Source organism: Leucoraja erinacea, chromosome 17 (assembly GCF_028641065.1).
Source record: "Leucoraja erinacea ecotype New England chromosome 17, Leri_hhj_1, whole genome shotgun sequence".
In the NCBI taxonomy this organism is placed as follows: Eukaryota; Metazoa; Chordata; class Chondrichthyes; order Rajiformes; family Rajidae; genus Leucoraja; species Leucoraja erinaceus.
Genome location: NC_073393.1, coordinates 19,534,859 through 19,561,241, shown reverse-complemented (window position 1 = coordinate 19,561,241; position 26,383 = coordinate 19,534,859). Strand labels below are relative to the sequence as shown.

The window sequence follows — 26,383 nt, the reverse complement described above, 5'->3', positions numbered from 1 at the left end:
ACTGCACCTCCAGAGCAGAATATTATTATACTTCATTGGGAAGATCAGCCAAGGTCATGTATTCAGATATCCAAAGCATGATTTGTAGTCATGCGTTGAAATGAGACTGCTTCAGCTGAACCATGATAGATCCCCAAAAAGATCCAATGTTATATTTAATCCACACCTTTAGATTGCAAACATTTTTGCAGTTGAGACTTGTACTCGAATGTTGTCTTACCTTAGTAACTAGGACACCAGTTCTAATGAATTCAGATGTGGTCTTACCTTAGCAACTGGGGCCAGCAATTCAGGCTCTGGTTCAGGCTCTTTCTTATCTTCAAATAACAATTTTCCTTCTTCTGCGTTAGGTGCGAGTGAGAAGTGACTCAGCACATCCTTCCCAGATATGGGACTTCGCTCTATTGGATATTTCACCACTGAAAACAGGGCAGGTGGCGGAATTGGGGGGCCACTTGGACCCATGCCCAGGCTATCTAGTATCTACACAAGGAAAAGCAACAGGAAATGAACAATTATACAAAAGAGTGAAATACTCATACTTAAGTGTTACATAGAAAATAGGTGCAGAAGTAGGCCATTCGGCTCTTCGAGCCTGCACCGCCATTCAATATGATCATGGCTGATAATCCAACTCTTTATCCTGTACCTGCTTTCTCTCCATACCCCCTGATCCCTTTAGCCACAGGGCCACATCTAACTCCCTCTTAAATATAGCCAATACATAGAAACATAGAAATTAGGTGCAGGAGTAGGCCATTCGGCCCTTCGAGCCTGCACCGCTATTCAATATGATCATGGCTGATCATCCAACTCAGTATCCCGTACCTGCCTTCTCTCCATACCCCCTGATCCCACAAGGGCCACATGTAACTCCCTCTTAAATATAGCCAATGAACTGGCCTCAACTACCCTCTGTGGCAGAGAGTTCCAGAGATTCACCACTCTCTGTGTGAAAAAAGTTCTTCTCATCTCGGTTTTAAAGGATTTTCCCCTTTATCCTTAAGCTGTGACCCCTTGTCCTGGACTTCCCTAACATCGGGAACAATCTTCCTGCATCTAGCCTGTCCAACCCCTTAAGAATTTTGTAAGTTTCTATAAGATCCCCTCTCAATCTTCTAAATTCTAGCGAGTACAAGCCGAGTCTATCCAGTCTTTCTTCATATGGTCAACCGGTACTCGACCTCCATCCATGCCTCTTCCCCCTCTCTGATCATAAGCTTATACGGTTCACTATCCCTTCTCCGACACCTCTCCCCCGCTTCCTCCGAGAAATCACCTTCCGTAATCTAAAATCCATTGATCCCCTCCATCTCTCTGACCTCCTCTCCACCACTCTCCCCCTGGACTCAGCCCCCATCTCACCTGATTATCTCACAAACCATCTCAACTCCACCTTGTCTACCTCCCTTAACACTATGGCTCCCCTCAAAACAAGAACCGTAATTTTCAACACATCTTCACCCTGGTACACACCTGCACTTCGTAAAATGAAACAGACTGGTCGCCAACTTGAACGACTCACAAAGAAATCATCTCTCACAGTCCACCTTGAAGCTTACAAAGTCCACCTCACTGATTGCAAAGATGCCCTCATTGCTACAAAATCTGCCTACCTCTCCTCCATATTCACTGATCCCTGCCTAAACCACAGAACCCTCTTCTCCACAGTGGGGAACCTCCTCAAGCCACGAGCAAACACTCCCCCTACCTCTACTCCGGATCTCTGCAACTCATTCCTCCACTTTTTCGCTGATAAAATCAGCACCATCTATCAATCTTTATCCCCTGTACCCGACTCCCCAGCATCTACTCCACCACCTACCAAGGCCCCTCCTTTCAACATCTCCACTGACCTCCTTACCCCTCCTCCACACTGCTTCCTCTCCCAGTTTGACCTGGTCACCCCTATTGAAATCTCCAAACTCATCAGCTCTTCCAAACCCACTACCTGCTCCCTCGACCCTCTCCCCACTACCCTGCTGAAGTCCTGCCTCCCCGTTCTCTGCCCCTACCTCACTAATCTCTTCAACTACTCATTGTCCCAAGGAATTGTCCCCTCCGCTTTCAAAACTGCTGCTGTCACACCAATCTTAAAGAAACCTGGTCTTGATCCCTCCTCTCTCATTAACTACCGCCCAGTCTCAAACCTTCCCTTTCTTTCAAAAACCCTGGAGCATATCGTTGCGTCGCAACTTTTCCCACCTCCTTGCGTATAACCTACTTGAACCTCTCCAATCTGGCTTTCGCACCCTCCATAGCATAGAAACTGCTCTCCTCAAAGTCCTCAACGACCTCTTCACCTCTGCTAACACTGGTTCCCTCAACATCCTCATCCTCCTCGACCTGAGCGCAGCCTTCGATACAGTGAACCACAACATCCTGCTCACCAGACTCAAAGACCTCGGCATTGAAGGCTCTGCACTCAGCTGGCTCCGTTCCTACCTATCCAACAGATCCTACTTCATCTCTCTCCACAACCACACCTCTGCTACAGCCACAGTCACTCAAGGCGTTCCCCAAGGCTCCGTACTCGGCCCCCTCCTCTTCATCATCTACATCCTCCCCCTTGGTCAGATACTCCGCCACGTCAACCTGGACTTCCACTGCTACGCCGATGACACACAGATCTACCTCGGCGACAAATCCCCCCACAACCCCCTCCTCTCCCATATCAACTCCTGTTTGTCAGCTATAAAAACCTGGATGCAACATAACTTCCTCAAACTCAACAGCGATAAGACAGAATTCCTCCTCATAGGCTCATAAGCCACACTCAGCAAAATCAATAACCCCACTCTCACCATCGACGGCACCACTGTCTCCCCATCTCCCAAGACCCGCAATCTTGGCGTGATCTTTGATTCCACCCTCTCCCTTGAGCCTCACATCCGCCATGTCATTAAAACCTCCTTCTTTCATCTCCGCAACATCGCCAAACTCAGACTCTCTCTCACACCTCCCGCTGCTGAAAGACTCATCCATGCCTTCATCTCCTCCCGACTGGACTATCGCAACTCACTTCTCCTTGGCATCAGCTCCACCTACATCAACTGACTCCAGCTGGTCGAGAACGCAGCCGCCCGACTCGTCACCCACACCAAATCCTGGCATCACATCACTCCAGTCCTCAAACAACTTCACTGGCTTCCCATCTCCCACCGGATCACCTACAAAATCCTGATCCTCACCTACAAAGCCCTCCACCATCTGCCCCCCCCCCATATCTCACTGACCTCCTCTCCCCCTACCAGAGCTCCCAGGCTCTGGAACTCCCTCCCCCAACTGATCCGCAATTCCGTGTCCCTCACCATCTTCCAGTCCCGCCTCAAGACCCATCTCTTCACCTCTGCCTATCCTTAGCCCCACGTCCCCCTCCCTTTTCATCTGTGCATTAATTGCCTCATATTGTGTTTTGAATTGTATTCTGTCTTTTATTTCTGTCTTTACTTTGTGTACTTGTCATGTCTCTACTATTTATTTCATTCCCTTTACATGTTTTTCCTCTACCTGCTAAATTTTTGTAAGGTGTCCTTGAGACTCTTGAAAGGCGCCCATAAATAAAATGTATTATTATTATTATCATATGAAAGTCCTGACATCCCAGGAATTAGCCTGGTGAACCTTCTCTGTATTCCCTCTATGGCAAGAATGTCCTTCCTCAGATTAGGAGACCAAAATTGTATGCAATACCCCAGGTGTGGTCTCACCAAAACCCCGTACAACTGCAGTAGAACCTCCCTGCTCCTATACTCAAATCCTTTTGCTATGAATGCTAATGTACCATTCGCTTTCTTCACTGCCTGCTGCACCTGCATGCCTACTTTCAATGACTGGTGTACCATGATACCCAGGTCTCGTTGCATCTCCCCTTTTCCTAATCGGCCACCATTCAGGTAATAGTCTACTTTCCTGTTTTTGCCACCAAAGTGGATAACCTCACATTTATCTACATTATACTGCATCTGCCATGCATTTGCCCACTCACCCAGCCTATCCAAGTCATCTTGCAGCCTCCTAGCATCCTCCTCACAGCTAACACTGCCCCCCAGCTTTGTGTCATCCGGAAATTTGGACATGTTGCATTCAATTCCCTCGTCCAAATCATTAATATATATTGTAAATAGCTGGGGTCCCAACACTGAGCCTTGCGGTACCCCACTAGTCACTGCCTGCCATTCTGAAAAGGACCCGTTAACTCCTACTCTTTCCTTCCTGTCTGCCAGCCAGTTCTCTATCCACATCAATACTGAACCCCCAATACCGTGTGCTTTAAGTTCATTTCAAATTCATTTACCTTGTCCTTGCCTATTTACTGAATAAATCGATAGATTGTTTCACAGTAAGTAATATAGAAACAGGGCAGAAATAGAGAGGAACAAATTAAATCAATTTATCACCCACTTCAGTTCCTACTTCACGATACAGTAAATAATAATATTATGTGATCCTAATTTTTATTCATTACTTGGAATGCATTCCTTTACGTGCCTAATTCCAAGTAAATGAGACATGGTTTGATAGCACGCAGTAATTTAGAAAGGTGTTTAGTCCAGGCCTTGCCTTGAGGTTTGGAGTAAATTTCCAGGTTCAAAGTAAAACACGGTTTAAAAAGCCCCCAGAATCCAATGAACTGTTAAAAAACCTCATATAGCAATGGATCATTGCTGTGTCAATACCTCTTCTACTGATGGTATTTTGCCACAGGACAGAACAATCTTTTTTATGTTTTCCTCTGAATCATCCGCCGGTAACTTGACCTGAGGCACTCCGATGATTTCTTCCTTCTCTGTACTTTCCACACCTTCTCCATCTGCTACTGTATCAGACTGGGGCGAACTGTAAGTTTTCTCCTCTCGAAGCCTTTCCAGCCTCTCTTTCTCAACCTTTTCCTTCTCCAGACGATCTTTATCAGCTCTTTCCTTCTCAGCTCTTTCCTTCTCTTTCTCCTGCTTCTCGTGTCGATCTTTTTTCCCCTTTTTGCTTGTGGTGACCGGCTTTTCTACAGATTGATCCTCACTCGCACTTTGGCCATCTTCAGATTGTGGGAGAGCAACAATTCCTTGTGCTCTGTCCCAGTATTCCAGAATTTGGGAGATTTTTTTCTGATTACGGTCATACCTATGAAATCTGAGGAAAAGTTGCTTCTCTGGACTTTTGGCCACCTCATCCTCCAGGAGTGAATTGTACTTTTCCAAGAATGCATGACTCATTTTAGCATCCCTGCTTTTTCGCTTTTTGATTCCTTCTTCTGCTTCACCACGCTCTACTGGGGTGGATTCATTATGATCTGCAGTGGGAACTTTGGCTTCAGGAAGCTCGTTCTTCATCATTGAAACATTAGTGTTCTGTAGAAAAATAAACAATAAAACCAAAAGTGTGATTTGTTTTTGAATTTGCAAAGCTTTGTAATGACCTTCCTTCCTTTCCTTCTCCCAGTATTCTTTATTTACCATGAGTCCACATTTATGTATCAAGAAATTAGGCATCCTTATCAACATCAACATATTTGGCCAAGCAAGTTGGTAGTAATTTAGGGCTGATTTTAGAACTCTATATTATGTAACCCATTTTCCATTCCAAACCAAGTATGGGTCAATGGGATACACCCAATTCATCCAGAAAAACTTTATTCTAGCTAGGGGCATGAGGGGAAATTGCAGGGCCTTGGCAAATATATTTGGTTTGGGACCCTTCTTCAGACTGATGAGGAATGGGAAGATAGTTGGAAGAGAGGAGAGGCAGGACAAGGCCTGGTATATATATGTGGATAAAGAGTTTTGATAGGCAAATGGTTGGACAAAGACCAGACATAAAAAGCCACGAGGTGTGAGAAAAGGATTGAAGAGTTGCAAATTGTGAAGCAGAGGAAGAAATATCAGTGGAAGGAGGGGGGTGAGGAGCGAAATAGGTGCGAGTAAAGTGGGGCGCATGGGAGAGGGGGTGGAGAATAGGGAAAGGGGATGGGGGTTAGTTACTTGAAATAGGAGAATTTAAATTTTCATACAATTGTGTTGCAACTTATCTGCTCAGAATATGAGATGATGTTCTTCCATTCCTGGGTAGACAGTCAGAACCTTTTTCCCAGGGTGGAAATGTCAAAGTATATAGGGGGATAGCTTTAAGCGCCAGAAGGGGGTAAGTTTAAAGGGGATATGCAGTGTAAGGGATTTTTTTTTAACGCAGCGTTGTGAGTGCCTGGAACACACTGTCAGAGATGATGGATGTCATGATAGTCATTTCAGAGGCTTTAGATAGGCACATAGATGTTATGTTGTTGCAGTAGGGGATTTTAATTTTCCCAATATTGACTGGGAAAATCATTAGTGTGAAGGGTTTAAATGGGGTGCAATTCCTCAAAAGTGGTCAGGAGAGTTTTCTTAAGCAGTATATGGAGCCCCCCCCCACATGTGAAAGGGCAACACTGGATCTAGTATTGGGAAATTGGGAAGGGCAAATTAATGTCATGTTTGTGGAGGAGCCTTATTGGACCAGTGACCACAGTTCGATTAGGTTCAAGATAGTTATGGATAGGGATGGAGAGGGTCCACATATTAAAATGTTCACCTCGGGTAAGGCCACCGTTAAGGGTATGAGCGAAGGTCTCGCTCAAGTTGGCTGGAGCAGGTTATTTGAGGGGAAAGGAACATCGGACAAGTGGGATGTTTTGAAAAGTGTGCTTTTAAAAGGATATGTACGTCCCCGTTAGAGAGAGGGGCAAAGCAGACAAATTTAAGGAAGCTTGGCTGATTAGGGAAATTGAGGCAATGGTCAAAACAACAAGGATGCATGGGACAGGTATAGGCAGCTGGGATCAAGTGCATCGCTGGAGCAGTTATGGGAACTAAGGAGTAAACTGAAAAAGGAAATCAGGGTAAAAAGGGGCCAGGCAAAAGCTCTTCTGGGTAGCATTAAGTGCAATCCCAAAAGATTTTATAAATACATAAGGGTAACTAGAGAGAGAGTGGGACTTCTCAGGAATCAAAGCGGTCACCTCTGTGTGGAGCCACAGGAGATGGGCAAGTTCCTCAATTAGTATTTCTCTGTATTCACCAAGGAGAAAGACAGTAGGACGGAGGAACTTGGGGCAGTCAATGGAAATGTCTTGAGTGCAGTCAGTGTTACTGTCGAAGAAGTACTGAAGGTATTATTGTGTATGAAGGTAGGCAAATCTCCAGGCCCTGATCAGATATATCCGAGGACGTTGCGAGAAACTAAACAGGAAATTGTGGGAGCCCTGGTTTAAATTTATGAGTCGACCTTGAATAATGGAGAGGTGCCGGAAGACTGGAGGGTGGCAAATTTTGTGCCTATTTTCAAGAAGGGCTTCAGGGAAAATGCTGGGAAATATAAGCAGGTGAGCTTAACATCTGTAGTTGAAAAGTTGCTAGACACTATTCTAAGGGATAGGTTATGGAGGCATTTGGATGGGCAAGGGCTAATTAGGGATAGTCTGCATAGTTTTTATGTGGGATGTCGTGTCTCACAAATCTGATTGATTTTTTTTATGACATCACCAAAAAAGTCGTTGAGGACAGAACTGTAGATGTTGTGTACATGGACTTCAGTAAGGCACTCCTCAAGGTTGTGCATGGTAGGCTGCTCTGGAAGGTTAGATCACATGGGATGCAAGGAGAGATAGCTGAATGGATAGCTAATTGGCTCCATGGAAGGAAGCAGAAGGTGATGGTGGAAGGTTGCTTCTCGGACTGGAGGTCTGTGACTAGTGGTGTGCCTCAGGGTTCGGTGTTGGGCCCATTACTGTTTGTCACCTGCATCAATGATTTGGATGGGAACATACAGGGCAAGATTAGCAAGTTTGCTGATGATACAAAAGTGAATGGTTTTGCAGATAGTGAAGATGGTTGTGAAAGTTTGCAGCAGGATCTGGATGTTTTGGCCAGGTGGCTGAGGAATGGTTGATAGAATTCAATACAGAGAAGTGTGAGGTGTTGCATTTTGGGACATCCTACATTAAATGGTAGGCCTCTGGGGAGTGTTGTGGAGCAGACTGATCTGGGAGTCCAGGTGTATGGTTCCTTGAAGATCGAGTCGCAGGTAGATCTGGTGGTCAAAAAGGCTTTTGGCACATTGGCCTTCATCAGTCAGAGAATTGAGTATAGAAAGTTGGGAGGTCATGTTGCAGTTGTATAAGACGTTGGTGAGACTGCCTTTAGAATATTGTGTTCAGTTCTGGGCACCATGCTATAGGAAAGAATATTGTCAAGCTTGAAAGGGTTCAGAAAAGATTTACGAAGATGTTGCCAGGACCAGAGGGTGTGAGCTATATGGAGAGGTTGAGTAGGCTATGTCTCTATTCCTTGGTGCGCAGGCGGATGAGGGGTGATCTTATAGAGGTGTACAAAATCATGAGAGGAATAGATCGGGTAGATGCACAGAGCCTCTTGCCCAGAGTAGGGGAATCGAGGACCAGAGGACATAGGTTCAAGGTGAAGGGGAAAAGATGTAATAGAAATATGAGGGGTAACTTTTTCACACAAAGGGTGGTGAGTGTATGGAACAAGCTGCCAGAGGAGGTAGTTGAGGCTGGGACTATCCCATTGTTTACTTGGGAACATTATGTATGGAGCTTGCATGATCTCTCTGTGATGGTATTGGATTCAACCCTACTGCTCCATTTTTCTCCAACATCCCAAAGATTTGTAGTTTGGTATTGCATGGACACAATGGAAATTACAATTATATATATACTTCTAAAATGGTGAGACTGAGGCCATAAAAAAGGCCCAAGTTGTGGGCTTGGCTCTTGCAATTGTGATGAGTAAAGATGGAGAATAGGGAATGATTCACACTGAACCAACTCCACCAATTTTAAATGGACAAATGGCTGGTTTCAAAGGGGAGGAGCCTCAATATCCCATCTCATCCTGTGAATTCAATGTCTTAAACAAAAGATAATTGTCATCCAGAGATCAGGGCACTATTAATAAGGTATGGTCTCTCTATATTTAGCTTTTGAGACAGGCCTGTTGTCCTACCATCTTTAGAGTCATTTGCAATTTCTTTGTTTCGTCCTTAACAGTCGTATCTTTTCTTCCTTTTCTGGACCTTTTCTTCAGTTCTTCTTCCTCCCGCAGCCTTTCCATTTCTTCCCTCAGTTTCTGCTCCCGTAGCTGTCGTTCATGAATCTCATTCAGAACTCTAGACACAAAAACATTGTTGTCATGCAGGACTAGCTACTCTTCACCAATAGAATCTCTGCAGCACACTACAGGTGCAGGAGATAACACATGAGCCAGAAAGAAGACCTGACTCGTGCCAAAAACATGGAGGCTTTCTCAAATTTTAAATAACATACCATGTGGCCGGTGAACTGAGATCTCATGTCAGTTACAAGAGTTTGGTGGAATTACACCTCTACTCTCTTTGGTCTAAAGTTTCCAATGAACAAAGGAAGAGCAAAGAACCATATGACACTTTTGATCTTTTTGAGTGTTCAATTACACTGCGATTTTGGTTGACATGGATGAGGTCAGCCAAAGGGCCTGTTTCTGTGCTGTATGACTATCAAAGACGTTGTTCCAGGGTAGAAGAGCGTAAAATTAGATCATCTAAGCTCAACAATTTTCTGAGGCAGAGCAATACTGATAGTCTATGAACGGAAAAAGCTTTCTGTCATGTTACATGCCTTGCTCTAGATTACCCCAAATATAAACTTACCCAGAAACTCCTTTCAACATTCACTTCATAAGAAGCATAGGTAGGGTAGATAGCCAGAATCTGTTCCCATGGTGGCGATGTCAAAAACGAAAGGACAGAGTTTTGTGAGAAGAAAGAGGTTTAAAGGGATTTTAGAGGTAAATGCTTCACACTAGATGTAGTTGGTATCTGGAATGACCTGCCAAAGGAGGTGGTAAAGATGGTAAACAGAAACAGTTTTCAGAGCCATAGAGTTATACAGCATTGAAACAAGCCCTTCAGTCAAATTTGTCCATGCTGAGCTAGATGCCTATCTCAGCAAATCCCATTTACCTGTGTTGGCCCAATTCCTTTCAAACATTTCATTGAGTCATAGTCATACAGCATGGAAACAGGCCCTTTGGCCCAATATCCAGGGAACCAAGATGCCCCATCTAACATAGCCCCATTTGACCCATATCCATCTAAACCAGTGGTTCTTAACCTGGGGGTCGTGACCCCCTATGGGGGTCGTTTGCGGCTTTGCTGGAGGACATGAAGAGGACATAAATAACATATCAATTTGTTGAGCCCATGTTTAGGAACCCAACAAAAGTACTTACCACATCCAGTATTTTGTTCGCGTATGCGCGTAATGGTGCCAAAAAGGTTAAGAACCACTGCTCTAAACCTTTAGTACCCATGTACCTGTTTAAGTCACTTTTAAATTGTGTTATAATACTTACCTCAACTAGCTCTTCAGCAGCTTGTTCCATATACTCCCTGCCATCTGAGTGAAAAAAATGTCCCATTAAGTCTAGCCCCTTCACTTAAAACTATGTCCTTTGGTTTTTGATTCTGCTGCGCTGGGAATAAAGACTCTTTGAATTCACACTATCTATTTCACTCTTGATTTTGTACACCTCCAAATAAGATCACCCCCTCAGCCTCCTGTTCTCCAAGGAATAAAATCCTAACCTGCCCAAACTCTCTCAAGAGCTCAGCCCCTCAAGTCCTGGCAGCATCTGTGTAACGCATCTCTGCACTCTCTCCTATCTAAATATATGTCCAAATGTCTTTCAAGGATTGTAATTGTCCCCAACACTAACACCTTCTCTGGTAATATACCTGTAATAAACTCTCCTCTCAGCTCCCCTTTAAAGTATTCTCCTTTCACCTTAAGCCTTGACTGTCTAATTTCATGCTCCTCTACCCTGGGAACAGGCCCTTCATCCAAACTCATCTATGTCAACCAAGATGTCCCATCTAAGCTAGTTCTATTTGCCTGCATTTCCCTCTAAACCTTACCTAATCTACCTGTCCAAACGTCTTTTAAATGGCATTGTCAGCCCCCTTCTTGTATTCTCAGGCCCCTTCTTTACTCGTATAAATGTGCAGCCAAATACCAATCCAACTCAATTTACAAATTCACAGATGACACCACTGTGGACACCAACCTTTCCCTCAATGTCAGCAAGGCCAAGGAGATAGTGATCGGCCTCAGGAAGCGAAAGGGTGCGCATACCCCAGTATACCGTGATGGCACCGAAGTCGAGATGGTTGAAAGCTTCAAGTTTTTTTGTTTTAGTTTTAGAGATACAGCACGGAATCTCGCCCTTGAGCCCACCAAGTCCACACCGACCAGCAATCCACACACATTAACACAAGCCTACACACACTAGGGACAATTTACACTTAGACCAAGTATACAAACCTACAAATCTGTATGTCTTTGCGGTGTGGGAGGAAACCGAAGATCTCGGAGAAAACTCATGCAGTCATGGGGAGAATGTACAAACTTCATTCAGACCAGCACCCGTAGTCAGGATCGAACCCGGGTCTTGAGTTGCTGTAAGGCAGCAACCCTACTGCCACTGTGCCACCCAAGTTCTTTGGAGTAAATATCACCACAAATTTCTCTTGGACCAGCCATATCAAAGCAATGACTAATAAAAAATTCCAATGTATCTACAGTAAACCTTCATTTTAACAGACCTCATTAGAACGGATTTTGGTTATAGTGGAATGATCCACCGATGGTTGCCCATGCCACCCCAGCTCAAACTGCCTCCCCTACCGCTTGCAGTGCCGGCCGCCAGTGCCACCTCCCCTGCCGCTCGCCGAGCTGGCTGCCTGCAAATCCCCCAGCTCGTGTCGCCTCACTGGCCACTTATAGCATGACCAAAGATCTTATAGCTCTGCTATAAGATCTTTGAGCATGACTGCTCCCACGACTCCCCCGGCTCGCACAGACTCCCCAACCGAACCTGCAGCCCCCACCACTGGCTCACAGGGCTGCCCTCTGCCACTTCCAGGCCTTGCCAGTCAGCACAACTGCTGACCCTTACCTGCATTCCGATAGTCGTGGGACATGATCGCTCCTCGCCTCTCCCTCAGCCACCACCGAGCCGGGACCGTCAACTCAACTGGATTCCATTTCCCAACCGAGTCTGAAAAAGGTTCTCGACCCAAAACATCACCTATCCATGTCCTCCAGAGTTGCTGCCTGACCAGCCGAGTTATTCTAGCACTTTGTGTCCTTTTGTGTATTAACCAGCAACTGCAGTTGTTTGTTTCTACTACTGGTACATAAAAAATACCTTGCTCGGTCACAGCGGATAATCAGCAACAACGGACACCACCCCCCCATGGTCCATTATAATAAGGGTTCAGTGTACTGCCTTAGAAGGTTTAAGAAGTTCAGCATGTTCCCAACAATTCTCTGCTACTTCTACAAACGCGCATTTTCTTGGGATGCATCACAGCATGGTTTGAGAACAGCTCTATCCAATTCTATAAGAATTTGCAGAGAGTTGTGGATGTAGCTCAGACCATCACACAAACCAACCTCCCTTCCATTGACTTCATCTACACTCCACGTTGCCTCAGCATAATAAGGGATGAGTCTCACCCTGCTCACTCCCTCTTCTCCCCTCTCCCATCAGGCAAGAGGTCCAGAAGTTTGAAAACACATACCTCCAGATTCAGGGACAGTTTCTTCCCAACTGATATCAGGCTGAACCATTCTATCACCAGCTAGACCTATTCTGACTTACCATCTCCCACATTGGAGACCTTCAGACTATCTTTAATCAGATTTTACTAGACTTGCACTAAACGTTATTCCCTTTATTCTGAATCTGCATACTGTGGGCGGCTTTATTGTAATCATGTATAGTCTATTTGCTGACTGGGTAGCACGCAACAAAAATGCTTTTCACTGTACCACGGTAAATATGACAATAATAAACTAAACTCAATTAAACTAAATGTTGATATTGTACCTGCCTCAACTATTTCCTCTGGTAGCTCGTTTCAAATACCCACCATCCCTTTTTGAAAAATATACCCTCGGGTTCTTAAATCTTTCCCCTCTCACCTTAAACCTGTGCCCTCTGGTTCTTGACACTACTATTCTCGGAAAAAGACAGTGCATTCAGCATATGTATTCCCCTCATAATTTTACACCTCCATATGATCACCCCTCAGCATTCTGTGCACCACGGAATAAAGTTCCAGCCTGAACAATCTCTCCCAACAGCTCAGGCCCTAGAGTCGTGACAACGTCTTTGCAAATCTTCTCTGCGCCCTTTCCAGCTTAATAGCATCTTTCCTGCAGCAAGGTGACCAAAACTGAACGCAGTATTCCAAGTGTGGCTGCACTGATGTCTTGTACAAGTGTAACAAATTAATTCCCTCAGTGATGAAGATCCACAAGCTGAAACCCTATCTACAGGTACCTGTGACGCCACTTTCAAGGAACTATGGACATGTACACATTGATTCGTGGGCCACTCAATTTGACAGGTCAGATTGTCATACAGTTGTACAACATAGGCACAGAGGCGCTTCGACCCACCATGTCTATGCTGAACATCAGGCCTTTCTGCACTAATCCCACTTGCCTGCATTAATTCCATTAATGTTACTACAATTGTTATACCTGAATAATAAGGAGAGATTTGAAAGGCTGGGACTGTTTTCCCTGGAGCAAAGAAGGTTGAGGGTGATCATCTAGAGGTTTATACAATTATCTATATCAACGATTTGGATAAGATTGTACAAGGCATGATTAATAAGTTTGCAAATAACATTAAAATAACTGATCTAGAAAATGAAGATAGTTAGCAAGAATTACAGCATGATCTTGATCAACTGGGCAAATGGGCCGAGGAATGGCCAATTGAGTTTAATTCAGATAAGTGTGAAGTGTTGAATTTTGTGAAGTCAAACAGGGTAGGACCTTCATATAATAATAATAATAATAATAATAATACATTTTATTTATGGGCGCCTTTCAAGAGTCTCAAGGACACCTTACAAAAATTTAGCAGGTAGAGGAAAAACATGTAAGGGGAATGAAATAAATAGTAGAGACATGACTAGTACACAAAGTAAAGACAGAATTCAATACAAAACACAAAAGGCAATTAATGTCCAGATGAAAAGGGAGGGGGACGTGGAGCTAAGGATAGCCAGAGGTAAAGAGATGGGTCTTGAGGCGGGACTGGAAGATGATGAGGGACACGGAATTGCGGATCAGTTGGGGGAGGGAATTCCAGAGCCTGGGAGCTGCCCTGGAGAAGGCTCTGTCCCCAAAACTGTGGAGGTTGGACTTGTGGATGGAGAGGAGACCGGCTGATGTGGATCTGAGGGACCGTGAGGGTTGGTAGGAGGAGAGGAGGTCAGTGAGAGATGGGGGGGGCAGATGGTGGAGGGCTTTGTAGGTGAGGATCAGGATTGATCAGTTGATCTGGTGGGAGATGGGAAGCCAGTGAAGTTGTTTGAGGACTGGAGTGATGTGATGCCAGGATTTGGTGTGGGTGATGAGTCGGGCGGCTGCGTTCTGGACCAGTTGGAGTCGGTTGATGTAGGTGGGATGTCAAGGAGAAGTGAGTTGCAGTAGTCCAGTCCGGAGGAGATGAAGGCATGGATGAGTCTTTCAGCAGCGGGAGATGTGAGAGAGGGTCTGAGTTTGGCGATGTTGAGGAGATGAAAGAAGGAGGTTTTAATGACATGGCGGATGTGAGGCTCAAGGGAGAGGGTGGAATCAAAGATCATGCCAAGGTTGCGGGCCTAGGGAGATGGGGAGACAGTGGTGCCGTCAATGGTGAGAGTGGGGTTATTGATTTTGCTGAGTGTGGCTTTGGAGCCTATGAGGAGGAATTCTGTCTTATCGCTGTTAAGTTTGAGGAAATTATGTTGCATCCAGGTTTTTATAGCTGACAAACAGGAGTTGATATGGGAGGGGGGGGGGTTGTGGGGGGATTTGGTGCCAAGGTAGATCTGGGTGTCATCAGCGTAACAGTGGAAGTCCAGGTTGAAGTGGCGGAGTATCTGACCAAGGGGGAGGATGTAGATGATGAAGAGGAGGGGGCCGAGTACGGAGCCTTGGGGAACGCCTTGAGTGACTGTGGCTGTAGCAGAGGTGTGGTTGTGGAGAGAGATTAAGTGGGATCTGTTGGAAAGGTAGGAACGGAGCCAGCTGAGTGCAGAGCCTTCAATGCCGAGGTCTTTGAGTCTGGTGAGCAGGATGTTATGGTTCACTGTATCGAAGACTGCGCTCAGGTCGAGGAGGATGTGGATGATGAGGGAACCAGTGTCAGCAGAGGTGAGGAGGTCGTTGAACAGTAGGGCCCTGGGGAGCATTGTAGAGCATAAAAATCATGGAGTACTATATGTTCATAGTTCCTTAAAAGTAGTATTGCAGGGTGGTGAAGAAGGCTTCCAACCCATTTTATTTTCCTCTTATTCCAATCAATCCCCCCCAGATTCTACCACTCACTGCACATCAGGGGCAATTTACAGCAGCCAATTAACCCATCAATCTGCACATCTTGGGATGTCGATGGAAACCGAAGCATCTGGAGGAAACCCACACGGTCAAAGGAAGAACATGCAAACACTGCACACATAGCACTGGAGGTCAGAATCAAAGCACGGTCACTAGAGCTGTGAGGCAGTGGCTCTGCCCGCTGTGCCACTGAATAAAGAAAATTTCTCCCTCGAGAAGACGTTGAGTCTAGGCCGATTAAAAATCCTAAAATTGAGGCTGAAAGACAATTTTGGTTATGAAGGATAGATAGCAATCAAAGAGTATCAACTGAATAAATGAGCAGCTCAGTTATGATTGCACTGAATGGCACTGCAGATTCATGGGGCTGTATGCGCTGCTCTTTCTTCCTTTCTATGAATAGTAAATACATCTGTGGATTCTGATAGTTCTGCAGATGTGAGGTTGCCTTGTCTACTTACCTCTCTCTGCGTTCCCGGAATAAACTGATGCGTTTAAGGTCAAACTCAGCCTTCTCTTGCTCTGTCAAGGCCTCATATTCCTCTTCACCCAGCTCTTTCAGGTAAGCCTTCTCCTTCTCTGCTTTCTCCCTTGCCAATGTTTCTGTTATTTGATAGAGAAACAGATAAGGTGTGATTTAAGATGTGAATTCTGCATCCAGGTAGCTCAACTGCATCTTTTGTACAGAAAGAAAGAATGTTTCTTTCTATGCAACAATGTTTATCAAGAGGCACTGACAGGGAAACTACAGATTCAGCAAAGCTGGCTAATGCAGAGCATCAGCTCGCAACAATAAGATTTTACATTCAACTTCAGAAGGCTCTTCTGCAGGTAGTTGCGGATTTACAAAGAAGAGGGGGAGAGTCTAGGATCAGAGGCCATAGTCTCAGAGTAAAAGGATGTACCTTTAGAAAGGAGAGGGGGAGGAATTTCTTTGGCCAGGTGGTGGTGGATCTATGGAATTCATTGCCATAAGAGGCTGTGGAGGCTGTCAATTAATATTGTTATGACAGGGATTGAAAGATTCTTGATTAATACAGAAGTAAGGGGTTATGGGGAGAAGGCAGGAGAAAGGGGCTGAGAGGGAAAGGTAGATCCGCCATGATTGAATGGCGGAGTAGACCAAATGGCCTAATTCTGCTCCAATAACATGAACTTATGAATTTATAAGTATCAGGAGAGATCACGAATAGCTCAGCCCCAGTTGTAACATTTCCTCTTCAACAATCACGGTTGTATATTTTGTATCGGAGATAAAGGGGGACTTTACAAGACTAAAAGGGTACTACCTTATTCAGTACAGTCCCATATGATGCCTGCTCTCTAGCTAGTAATAAATAATTTTATATTTACAGTAAATATTCATGTCAAGAGAGTCTGGAGGAAGCCTTTGTGCTTTGAGCTTCGATTTGAAAACAGCAGCACAGAATCATGTGCTAGCATGAAGCCTGTACGGTTAGCATGATGAGTTTGCAATTGCTGTGGCTTTGCTGAACGTTGCTGGATATTCCTTGAGCCACAATCTCTGAAAACTTCAGGGAAAGGATTATTGCCCACAATTGGTTGGAACCTTGGGTAAGTTTTTATGTAGCTTCTTAATGATGCCTGCCTGAGCCCAATGAAACCTTAGGGCGAGTTCTCAGATAGCCATGGGGTGGTGGAAAGACCGAGGAAATCAAGCAGCATGCAAGTACAGATGACGCAAGACGCTTTAGCTCTGTCAATGTCATAGAGTCATAGAACTACATAGCACGGAAGTAGGCTCTTCACCCCAACTCATCCATGCCAACCAAGATGCTCCATCTACACTGGTCCCTTTTGCCCACATTTGGCCGGCCAAGCTTTTCCTATCCATGTACTCGTCTAAGTGTCTTTTAAATGCTGTTATAGTACCTGCCTGAATTATTGTCTCTGGCCGTTCATTCCATATACCCACCATCCTCTAAGTGAAATAGTTGCTGCTTAGGTTTCCCTTTCACCTAAACCAATGTAATTTGGTTCTTGATTTCTCTAACCTAGGTAAGAGTTGCATTCACCCTCTTTATTCCCCTCATGATTTTATACACCTCTACAAAGTACTATCACAACATTTAAAATACATTTGGACAGGTACATAAATTGGGTAGGTTTAGACGGATATGGGCCAAATGCAGACACGTGGGACTAGAGTAGATGGGGCATGTTGGTCAGTGTGGGCAACCTGGGCTGAAGGGCCTGTTTCCATGCTGTATGACACACTAAAGATCTCTGCTTAGTCTCCTGCACTCCAAAGAATAAAGTCCCAGCTTGTCCAACCTTCCTCTATAGCTCAAGCCCTGGTGTCCTGGCAACATCCTCATAAGTCATCTCTGCATTTTTTCCAGCCTAATGACATCCTTCCTATTGGAGGGTGATCAAAACTGACCACAGTACTTCAAATGTGCTCAAATCCAAATGCTAATCTTGTAAAACTGCAATATACCCTGGCTGATGAAGGCAAATGTATCAAAGCCTTCTTAACACTCGGTCAATCTTTCAGGTACTCCTGGGTCCTTCTGTTCTACAACACTTCCCAGTGCTCCACCATTTACTGTGAAAGTCCTGCCCTGGTATGACTTCCCAAAATGCAATGCCTCATTAAACTCTATTAACCATTAACTATTCCTCAACCCACTGAGTCATAGAGAGACGGAACATGAAAACGGGACTTTTAACCCACCAAGTCCAAGCCAACCATCACACATTTACACTAACCCTAACTTAAATATTTATTATTCTCCAAAAATTCTTAGCAAATCCCCCCCCACGTGGTTCTACTTCATATTCATTAGGGAGAATTTACAGCAGACCAATTTATCTACCAACCAGCACGTCTTTGGAAATGAAGTGAAGAAAAGACATGAGGTGAATATGAAAATGGATTTAGAAACACGCACTTGGAATCTATCAAGATAACTATTAATGTTTTGGCAAGGCACTTTTTGAGAAAATTTTATTATGCTTTATAGCCTTGATATTTCTGCCAAAGTGTACAATTTTGGAGCCCGGGCTAAAGTGTTCCTTTTTCCAGTGCTTTGATACATTTAAAACATCAATAAAAAATAATTCCGTTCATTTAAAATATTCTATGAGAGTAAGAATTTTGGTACAGGAGTCACACACCTATCTCTTCATGCTTGGCTTTCTCCATGGCTTTCATTACTGCATATTCCTGACTGAGGTTGATAAAATAGATGTGACGTCTATTGTTAATTGCTTTTAAGACAGTTATGAGTGCAATGGCTTCATTGTTATTGTACGGATTCTCCAGTCCATCAAATACAATCCCTCGGCAACAATCGATCAGCTACAACAGAAAATGGTGAAAAAGAACAGGTTGATTCATGATATAAAAGGAAATATGGCAAGTGCTAGAAATCTGAAATAAAAACAAAAAATGCTGAAAACAATCTGTAGAGTCGGAAGTAGTGCCTGGGCGCTGGGATTTTCCAGTACATTCTATTTCTATTTCAGGTAACATTGTAATTCACTTTAGTACTTAATTTATCCTCTCCGAGGGCTTCATCTTGCCCGCCAGAAATAATAATCTGAAATATTGTGGTTCATAAAGACACGGGTTTATGCAACTGTACAAGTCTTTACTAGTAAGCCTCAAAACTACATCAAAGCTAATCATTGGGCAAAGGGAAATTCAATTAATTCATAATCTTCAAATTTAAAAAAAGAAATTGATCTAATGTATGATTAATAGACATTATATTTGTACTGGGTACTTATAGCACAGATGGAATCTGATAAAAATCAAACCATTTGCTAAAAGTTTGGTTTAAATTTAATGGTTAGATAAACAGGGCCATCATTAGAACTTTAAACAAGTAAGAAACAAGAGAGATCTGCCAGAAATTGCATGTATAAAGATTTTTAAAAATGATGCGAGTAGAGTCAGACAAAGAGAAGTAGAGGTGACTGAAAAAGTCTGTGAACATATACCAATAAAACATGGCAAAAAAGATTGAAATTTAATAAAGGGAAGTGAATATGAAAGTGAACAGAGGCAGGTAAGGAAATTGCTGCAACAAAGTAGACAACGCAGATAAGATGGATAATATTTTGCAGTGCGGTAGAAATTAGTGGAACACAGTAAAGAACAGGCATGCCAGTTAATTATTGGAGATTGCAACACATCTAGAAAAGATAGGGAACAAATTAGCTAACTGGATAGCCTTGCTAATTAGTGATAATAGAAAAGGTAAGAGATTAAAGAAGGACGGTGATCAAAAATATAAAGGGATTGATCATAAAGGTGTTCTGCAGCAATAATGGGAGAGAAGTGGAGGGAAAATATGTAAGTAAATTTTCCAAATATATAAAATATAAAGAATAATAAGCATGGAAGATTTAATCTACCCGTAATTAAAATTGAAAATTGAGGTAAATTATATGGGAAGTTTAAGCGACTTTAACTCACCACATAGATAGCTCATCGTTAGGCCATAGAAATCGCAACAAAATTAGGGATGATTATATTACATAAAAAATAAATGAAATGAAGCCTGATTTATCAATGTGTTATGTATAGGGGCAGAGTGTCCTTGGTTTGTGTCAAACCTAATCTAATGAACAACTTTAAATGATGCTCTTACTGCTTCTGTTTTTAATATTACATAGAAACATAGAAATTAGGTGCAGGAGTAGGCCATTCGGCCCTTCGAGCCTGCACCGCCATTTAATATGATCATGGCTGATCATCCAACTCAGTATCCCGTACCTGCCTTTTCTCCATACCCTCTGATCCCCTTGGCCACAAGGGCCACATCTAACTCCCTCTTAAATATAGCCAATGAACTGGCCTCAACTACCCTCTGTGGCAGAGAGTTCCAGAGATTCACCACTCTCTGTGTGAAAAAAGTTCTCCTCATCTCGGTTTTAAAGGATTTCCCCCTTATCCTTAAGCTGTGACCCCTTGTCCTGGACTTCCCCAACATCGGAAACAATCTTCCTGCATCTAGCCTGTCCAACCCCTTAAGAATTTTGTAAGTTTCTATAAGATCCCCTCTCAATCTCCTAAACTCTAGAGAGTATGAACCAAGTCTATCCAGTCTTTCTTCATAAGACAGTCCTGACATCCCAGGAATCAGTCTGGTGAACCTTCTCTGCACTCCCTCTATGGCAATAATGTCCTTCCTCAGATTTGGAGAGCAAAACTGCACGCAATACTCCAGGTGTGGTCTCACCAAGACCCTATACAACTGCAGTAGAACCTCCCTGCTCCTATACTCAAATCCTCTTGCTATGAAAGCCAACATGCCATTCGCTTTCTTTACTGCCTGCTGCACCTGCATGCCTACCTTCAATGACTGGTGTACCATGACACCCAGGTCTCGCTGCATCTCCCCCTTTCCCAATCGGCCACCGTTTAGATAATAATCTGCTTTCCCGTTTTTGCCACCAAAATGGATAACCTCACATTTATCCACATTAAACTGCATCTGCCAAACATTTGCCCACTCACCCAGCCTATCCAAGTCACCTTGCAGTCTCCTAGCATCCTCCTCACACCTAACACTGCCCCCAGCTTAGTGTCATCCGCAAACTTGGAGATATTGCCTTCAATTCCCTCATCCAGATCATTAATATATATTGTAAATAGCTGGGGTCCCAGTACTGAGCCTTGCGGTACCCCACTAGTCACTGCCTGCCATTGTGAAAAGGACCCGTTTACTCCTACTCTTTGCTTCCTGTTTGCCAGCCAGTTCTCTATCCACATCAATACTGAACCCCCAATGCCATGTGCTTTAAGTTTGTATACTAATCTCTTATGTGGGACCTTGTCGAAAGCCTTCTGGAAGTCCAGATACACCACATCCACTGGTTCTCCCCTATCCACGCTACTAGTTACATCCTCGAAAAATTCTATAAGATTCGTCAGACATGATTTACCTTTCATAAATCCATGCTGACTTTGTCCAATGATTTCACCACTTTCTAAATGTGCTGCTATCCCATCTTTAATAACTGACTCTAGCAGTTTCCCCACTACCGATGTTAGGCTAACTGGTCTGTAATTCCCCGTTTTCTCTCTCCCTCCCTTCTTAAAAAGTGGGGTTACGTTTGCTACCCGCCAATCCTCTGGAACTACTCCAGAATCTAAGGAGTTTTGAAAGATTATTACTAATGCATCCACTATTTCTGGAGCTACTTCCTTAAGTACTCTGGGATGCAGCCTATCTGGCCCTGGGGATTTATCGGCCTTTAATCCATTCAATTTACCCAACACCACTTCCCGACTAACCTGGATTTCACTCAATTCCTCCACCTCCTTTGACCCGCGGGCCCCTGCTATTTCCGGCAGATCATTTATGTCTTCCTTAGTGAAGACGGAACCAAAGTAGTTATTCAATTGGTCCGCCATATCCTGGTTCCCCATGATCAACTCACCTGTTTCTGACTGCAAGGGACCTACATTTGTTTTAACTAATCTCTTTCTTTTCACATATCTATAAAAACTTTTGCAGTCAGATTTTATGTTCACTGCCAGTTTTCTTTCATAATCCATTTTTCCTTTTCTAATTAAGCCCTTCGTCCTCCTCTGCTGGTCTCTGAATTTCTCCCAGTCCTCCGGTATGCTGCTTTTTCTGGCTAGTTTGTACGCATCATCCTTTGCTTTGATACTATCCCTGATTTCCCTTGTTATCCATGGATGCACTACCTTCCCTGATTTATTCTTTTGCCAAACTGGGATGAACAATTTTTGTAGTTCATCCATTTATTCTTTTGCCAAACTGGGATGAACAATTTTTGTAGTTCATCCATGCAGTCTTTAAATGCCTTCCATTGCATATCCACCGTCAACCCTTTTAGAATTAATTGCCAGTCAATCTTGGCCAATTCACGTCTCATACCCTCAAAGTTACCTTTCTTTAAGTTCAAAACCATTGTTTCTGAATTAACAATGTCACTCTCCATCCTAATGAAGAACTCAACCATATTATGGTCACTCTTGCCCAAGGGGCCACGCACAACAAGACTACTAACTAACCCTTCCTCATTACTCAATACCCAGTCTAAAATAGCCAGCTCTCTCGTTGGTTCCTCTACATGTTGGTTTAGATAACTATCCCGTATACATTCCAAGAAATCCTCTTCCTCAGCACCCCTGCCAGTTTGATTCACCCAATCTATATGTAGATTGAAGTCACCCATTATAACTGCTTTGCCTTTGTCGCAAGCATTTCTAATTTCCTGTTTGATGCCATCCCCAACTTCACTACTACTGTTAGGTGGCCTGTACACAACACCCACCAGCGTTTTCTGCCCCTTATTGTTTCGCAGCTCTACCCATACCGATTCCACATCCTCCAAACTAATGTTCTTCCTTTCCATTGCGTTAATCTCCTCTCTAACCAGCAACACTACCCCACCTCCTTTTCCTTTCTCTCTATCCCTCCTGAATATTGAATATCCCGGGATGTTCAGCTCCCAGCCTTGGTCACCCTGGAGCCATGTCTCCGTGATCCCAACTATATCATAATCATTAATGGCTATCTGCACGTTCAACTCATCCACCTTATTACGAATACTCCTTGCATTGAGACACAAAGCCTTCAGGCTTGTTTTTACAACGCTCTTACCCCTTATACAATTATGTTGAAAAGTGGCCCTTTTTGATTTTTGCCCTGGTTTTGTCTGCCTGCCACTTTTACTTTTCACCTTGCTACCTATTGCTTCTACCTTCATTTTACACCCCCCTGCCCCTCTGCTCTTGTACCCATCCCACTGCCACATTAGTTTAAATCCTCCCCGACAGCAGTAGCAAACACCCCCCCAAGGACATTGGTTCCATTCCAGTCCAGGTGCAGACCGTCCTGTTTGCACTGGTCCCACCTCCCCCAGAACTGGTTCCAATGCCCTAAAAATTTGAATCCCTCCCCCTTGCACCATTTTTCAAGCCACGTATTCATCTGCAATATCCTCCTATTTCTGCTCTGACTGGCCCGTGGTACTGGTAGTAATCCAGAGATTATTACCTTTGAGGTCCTACTTTTAAGCTTATCTCCTAGCTCCCTAAATTCATCCTTTAGGACCTCATCCCTTTTTTTACCTATATCGTTGGTGCCAATATGCACCACGACAACTGGCTGTTCACCCTCCCCCTCCAGAATGTTCTGCAGCCGTTCAGTGACATCCCTGACCCTTGCACCAGGGAGGCAACATACCATCCTGGAGTCTCTTTTGCGGCCGCAGAAACGCCTATCTATTCCCCTGACAATTGAATCCCCTATTACTATTGCCCTTCCACTCTTTTTCCCCCCCTCATGTGCCGCAGAGCCACCCATGGTGCCATGAACTTGGCTGCTGCTGCATTCCCCTGATGAGCAATCTCCCTCAACAGTTTCCAAAATGGTATACCTGTTTAGGAGGGAGATGACCGCAGGGGACTCCTGCACTACCTGCCTACTGCTTTGCTGACTATTGGCCACCCGTTCCCCTTCCGTCCTCTTACCTTTTACCTGCGGTGTGACCAACTCACTGTACGTGCTGTCCACGACGAGGTAGTACATAAAATTGCTTTTAAATATTATTCCCGAATCAATTTGTAAAAATCTCCTCTACACTCAGCCAAGAGTTTTCATTAACCAAACCTGGACTTTGGTTTCTCGGTGAGGATTGGTGATAAGGGTCCTGAGCATTTCCTCCTGAGGCCAGGAAGAGCAGAGGCCTTGTTTTTTCTCTACACAATTGAAAACAAGCTAATGAGATCATTTGCAATCAATCTTATAAACCTGGCAGTATGAGTACTGGAAGGCAAGAGCAACAAATTCCTGTCCAGGATCTATTTCTGACTCGGTGAACAGTAATGTCTGCTGTAGAAGGCACAAAGTCCGAACCTCCATCAGCAGCCTGTTGGGTTGGCCGATTTCAACATGGAGAAAGGTTATGATTGCCATTTAAAAAAACTGATGCTTAGAATGAGGAAGAAGGAAGATCAATCATGTCATCAACTGGAGACTTCTCCAGAAGAACCGAGTGAGTAAAAACTTGGATCAGGACAGGAGTTTGCTGAGCTGTTGCAATACCACTTGGTCATCCTTCAAAGCTTTCCATATACCCCACAGAGAAAAAGGGAAAAAAGTAAACAATAACATTGTGACTGCTTTATGCATTGCTATGTTGAATGCATTATCATCATTCAGTACCTGCAGCCGCTCTGTTAGAATCTCCACCAACATTTCATCTGGCAATTGAAAAACTGATGGATTTGTCTCTCCCATTTGGCTTGTGGAGATACTCACAGGTTGTTGTACCACTTGAACGACTGTGGAAACCTGGAGAAGGCAGAAAAATAGATCATGTGCAATTGATCAAAATACATTTCTTTGCAAATGCCAGTGTTGACATCCACGAATGCTAACATTACGTCACAAAATCTTACCTTAAGCATGAAACAGAGTTAGTGGGTTAAATACCAAGCTAATGTTCCAGCTTACAAGTATTTCTCCCAATTCACCCTAAAAGTGGCACTGTTGCCAGTTGCCTGTGATAACTTGGTTTTGTGTGAACACTTGCTTGAGCTTAGACAGTCTACATAGGACATGACCTATTTGTGATTTGGAGCAAAGATAAATAATCAGCAAAATTCTGGGCTTTCTCATGACAGAAATTAGAAAGAAATACTCAATCTACTTGAATCTGAAGTAGCAATAGGGTGGCCATGGCATTACAAACAGGAATGTGCCTCCATTCTACCCCACTAATAACACTGAAGAAAATAGGAGCAGAACCACACAAACAGTACGTCATCTCACTCCACCTGCTTCCAATGTCATTTACCCTCAACGCAAGAGGGCTTCCTGCTATCCCAGATATACAGAATTTACATCTACCCACCTTCTTCCCAGCAAGCCCAGCATAGCTGAATCCAGGGCTCTATTCTTGCCCATGTACCAATTTCTGTACACATTGCATTTCGTGAACCCTTGTATATGGAGCTCTATTCCCACCTGTGTACTCATTCCTGTACAGACAACATTCTGTGCCGGACTCCAATTCCAACCTTAGGTTAAATTCCTCTACAGCCAGCACATTGTAAATTCCTGAATCCAGGGCTCCATTCACTCTGGTGTACAGAGACTTGAAAAAACAGCACTCTGTGCTGTGTTTCAGATCTAACGAGGTGTCTTCCAGCAATGATCAGATTAAATGGTCAGGACTGCTTTTTAAAGCTCCAACGCTACATTTTGCAAAGCTCATACAATGCCAATGATACAGCATCTATCATCTGGACCATGCCCTCGTTTCACTGCTACCATCAGGAAGGAGGTGCAGAAGCCTAAAGTCACACTTCCCCAGGCTCAGGAACAGTCACTTTCATACAACTATCAGGTTCTTCAACCAATCTGCGCAACACTAATTCCACCTCAGCAACAGAATATTATAGACCACTAATAATAAAAAAATAACTGCAGATGCAGTTTATACCAAAGATAGACGCAAAATGCTGAAGTAACTCAGGGAGTCAGGCAGACTGCCTGGAGAAAATGGATAGGTGATGTTTCGGTTCAGGAACCGTTTTCAGTCTGAAGGCGGCTCCAGACCCAAAACGCCACCTCCTGCATGACCATGGGTGTTTTCTAGTTGAAATATGGAAGTGAAGATCCCAGTTTATGTTTTTGGGTCGGGACCCGTCTTCCGCCTGGTTGACGTTTTCTAATAGTGTTTTGTATTAATGTCCTCATTTTTTAGTCTTTTGCATTTTAGTGACTTGCAGAATTAATGTGTAATTTATGTATAATGAATGTTTTGTGTGCTGTCTAAGTCTATGTGCTTGTGATGCTGCTGCATGCAAAATTTTCATTGCACTCGTACCTCCAGTACTTGTGCATACGACAATGAACTCGACTTGACTTGAGTAGGTTGTTTGGGTGATGTAATTTTAGAGTATACGATGTCCGCTTTAAGGTTAGTAAAACT

The 26,383-nt window shown here is 43.9% G+C and overlaps 1 protein-coding gene across 1 annotated transcript in view; it reads right to left on the bottom strand.

The window, feature by feature from the left end:
- hydin (HYDIN axonemal central pair apparatus protein) overlaps positions 1–26,383 on the bottom strand; it is a 341,361-nt gene that overhangs the window by 138,250 nt on the left and 176,728 nt on the right. The window contains exons 42-47 of the mRNA XM_055648745.1: positions 24,610–24,738; positions 18,575–18,758; positions 15,895–16,036; positions 9,000–9,162; positions 4,680–5,348; positions 268–483 (exon numbers count right to left, since the gene is read on the bottom strand). Of these exons, the coding sequence (XP_055504720.1) occupies positions 268–483; positions 4,680–5,348; positions 9,000–9,162; positions 15,895–16,036; positions 18,575–18,758; positions 24,610–24,738 (1,503 nt within the window). The remainder of the gene's footprint in view (positions 1–267; positions 484–4,679; positions 5,349–8,999; positions 9,163–15,894; positions 16,037–18,574; positions 18,759–24,609; positions 24,739–26,383) is intronic.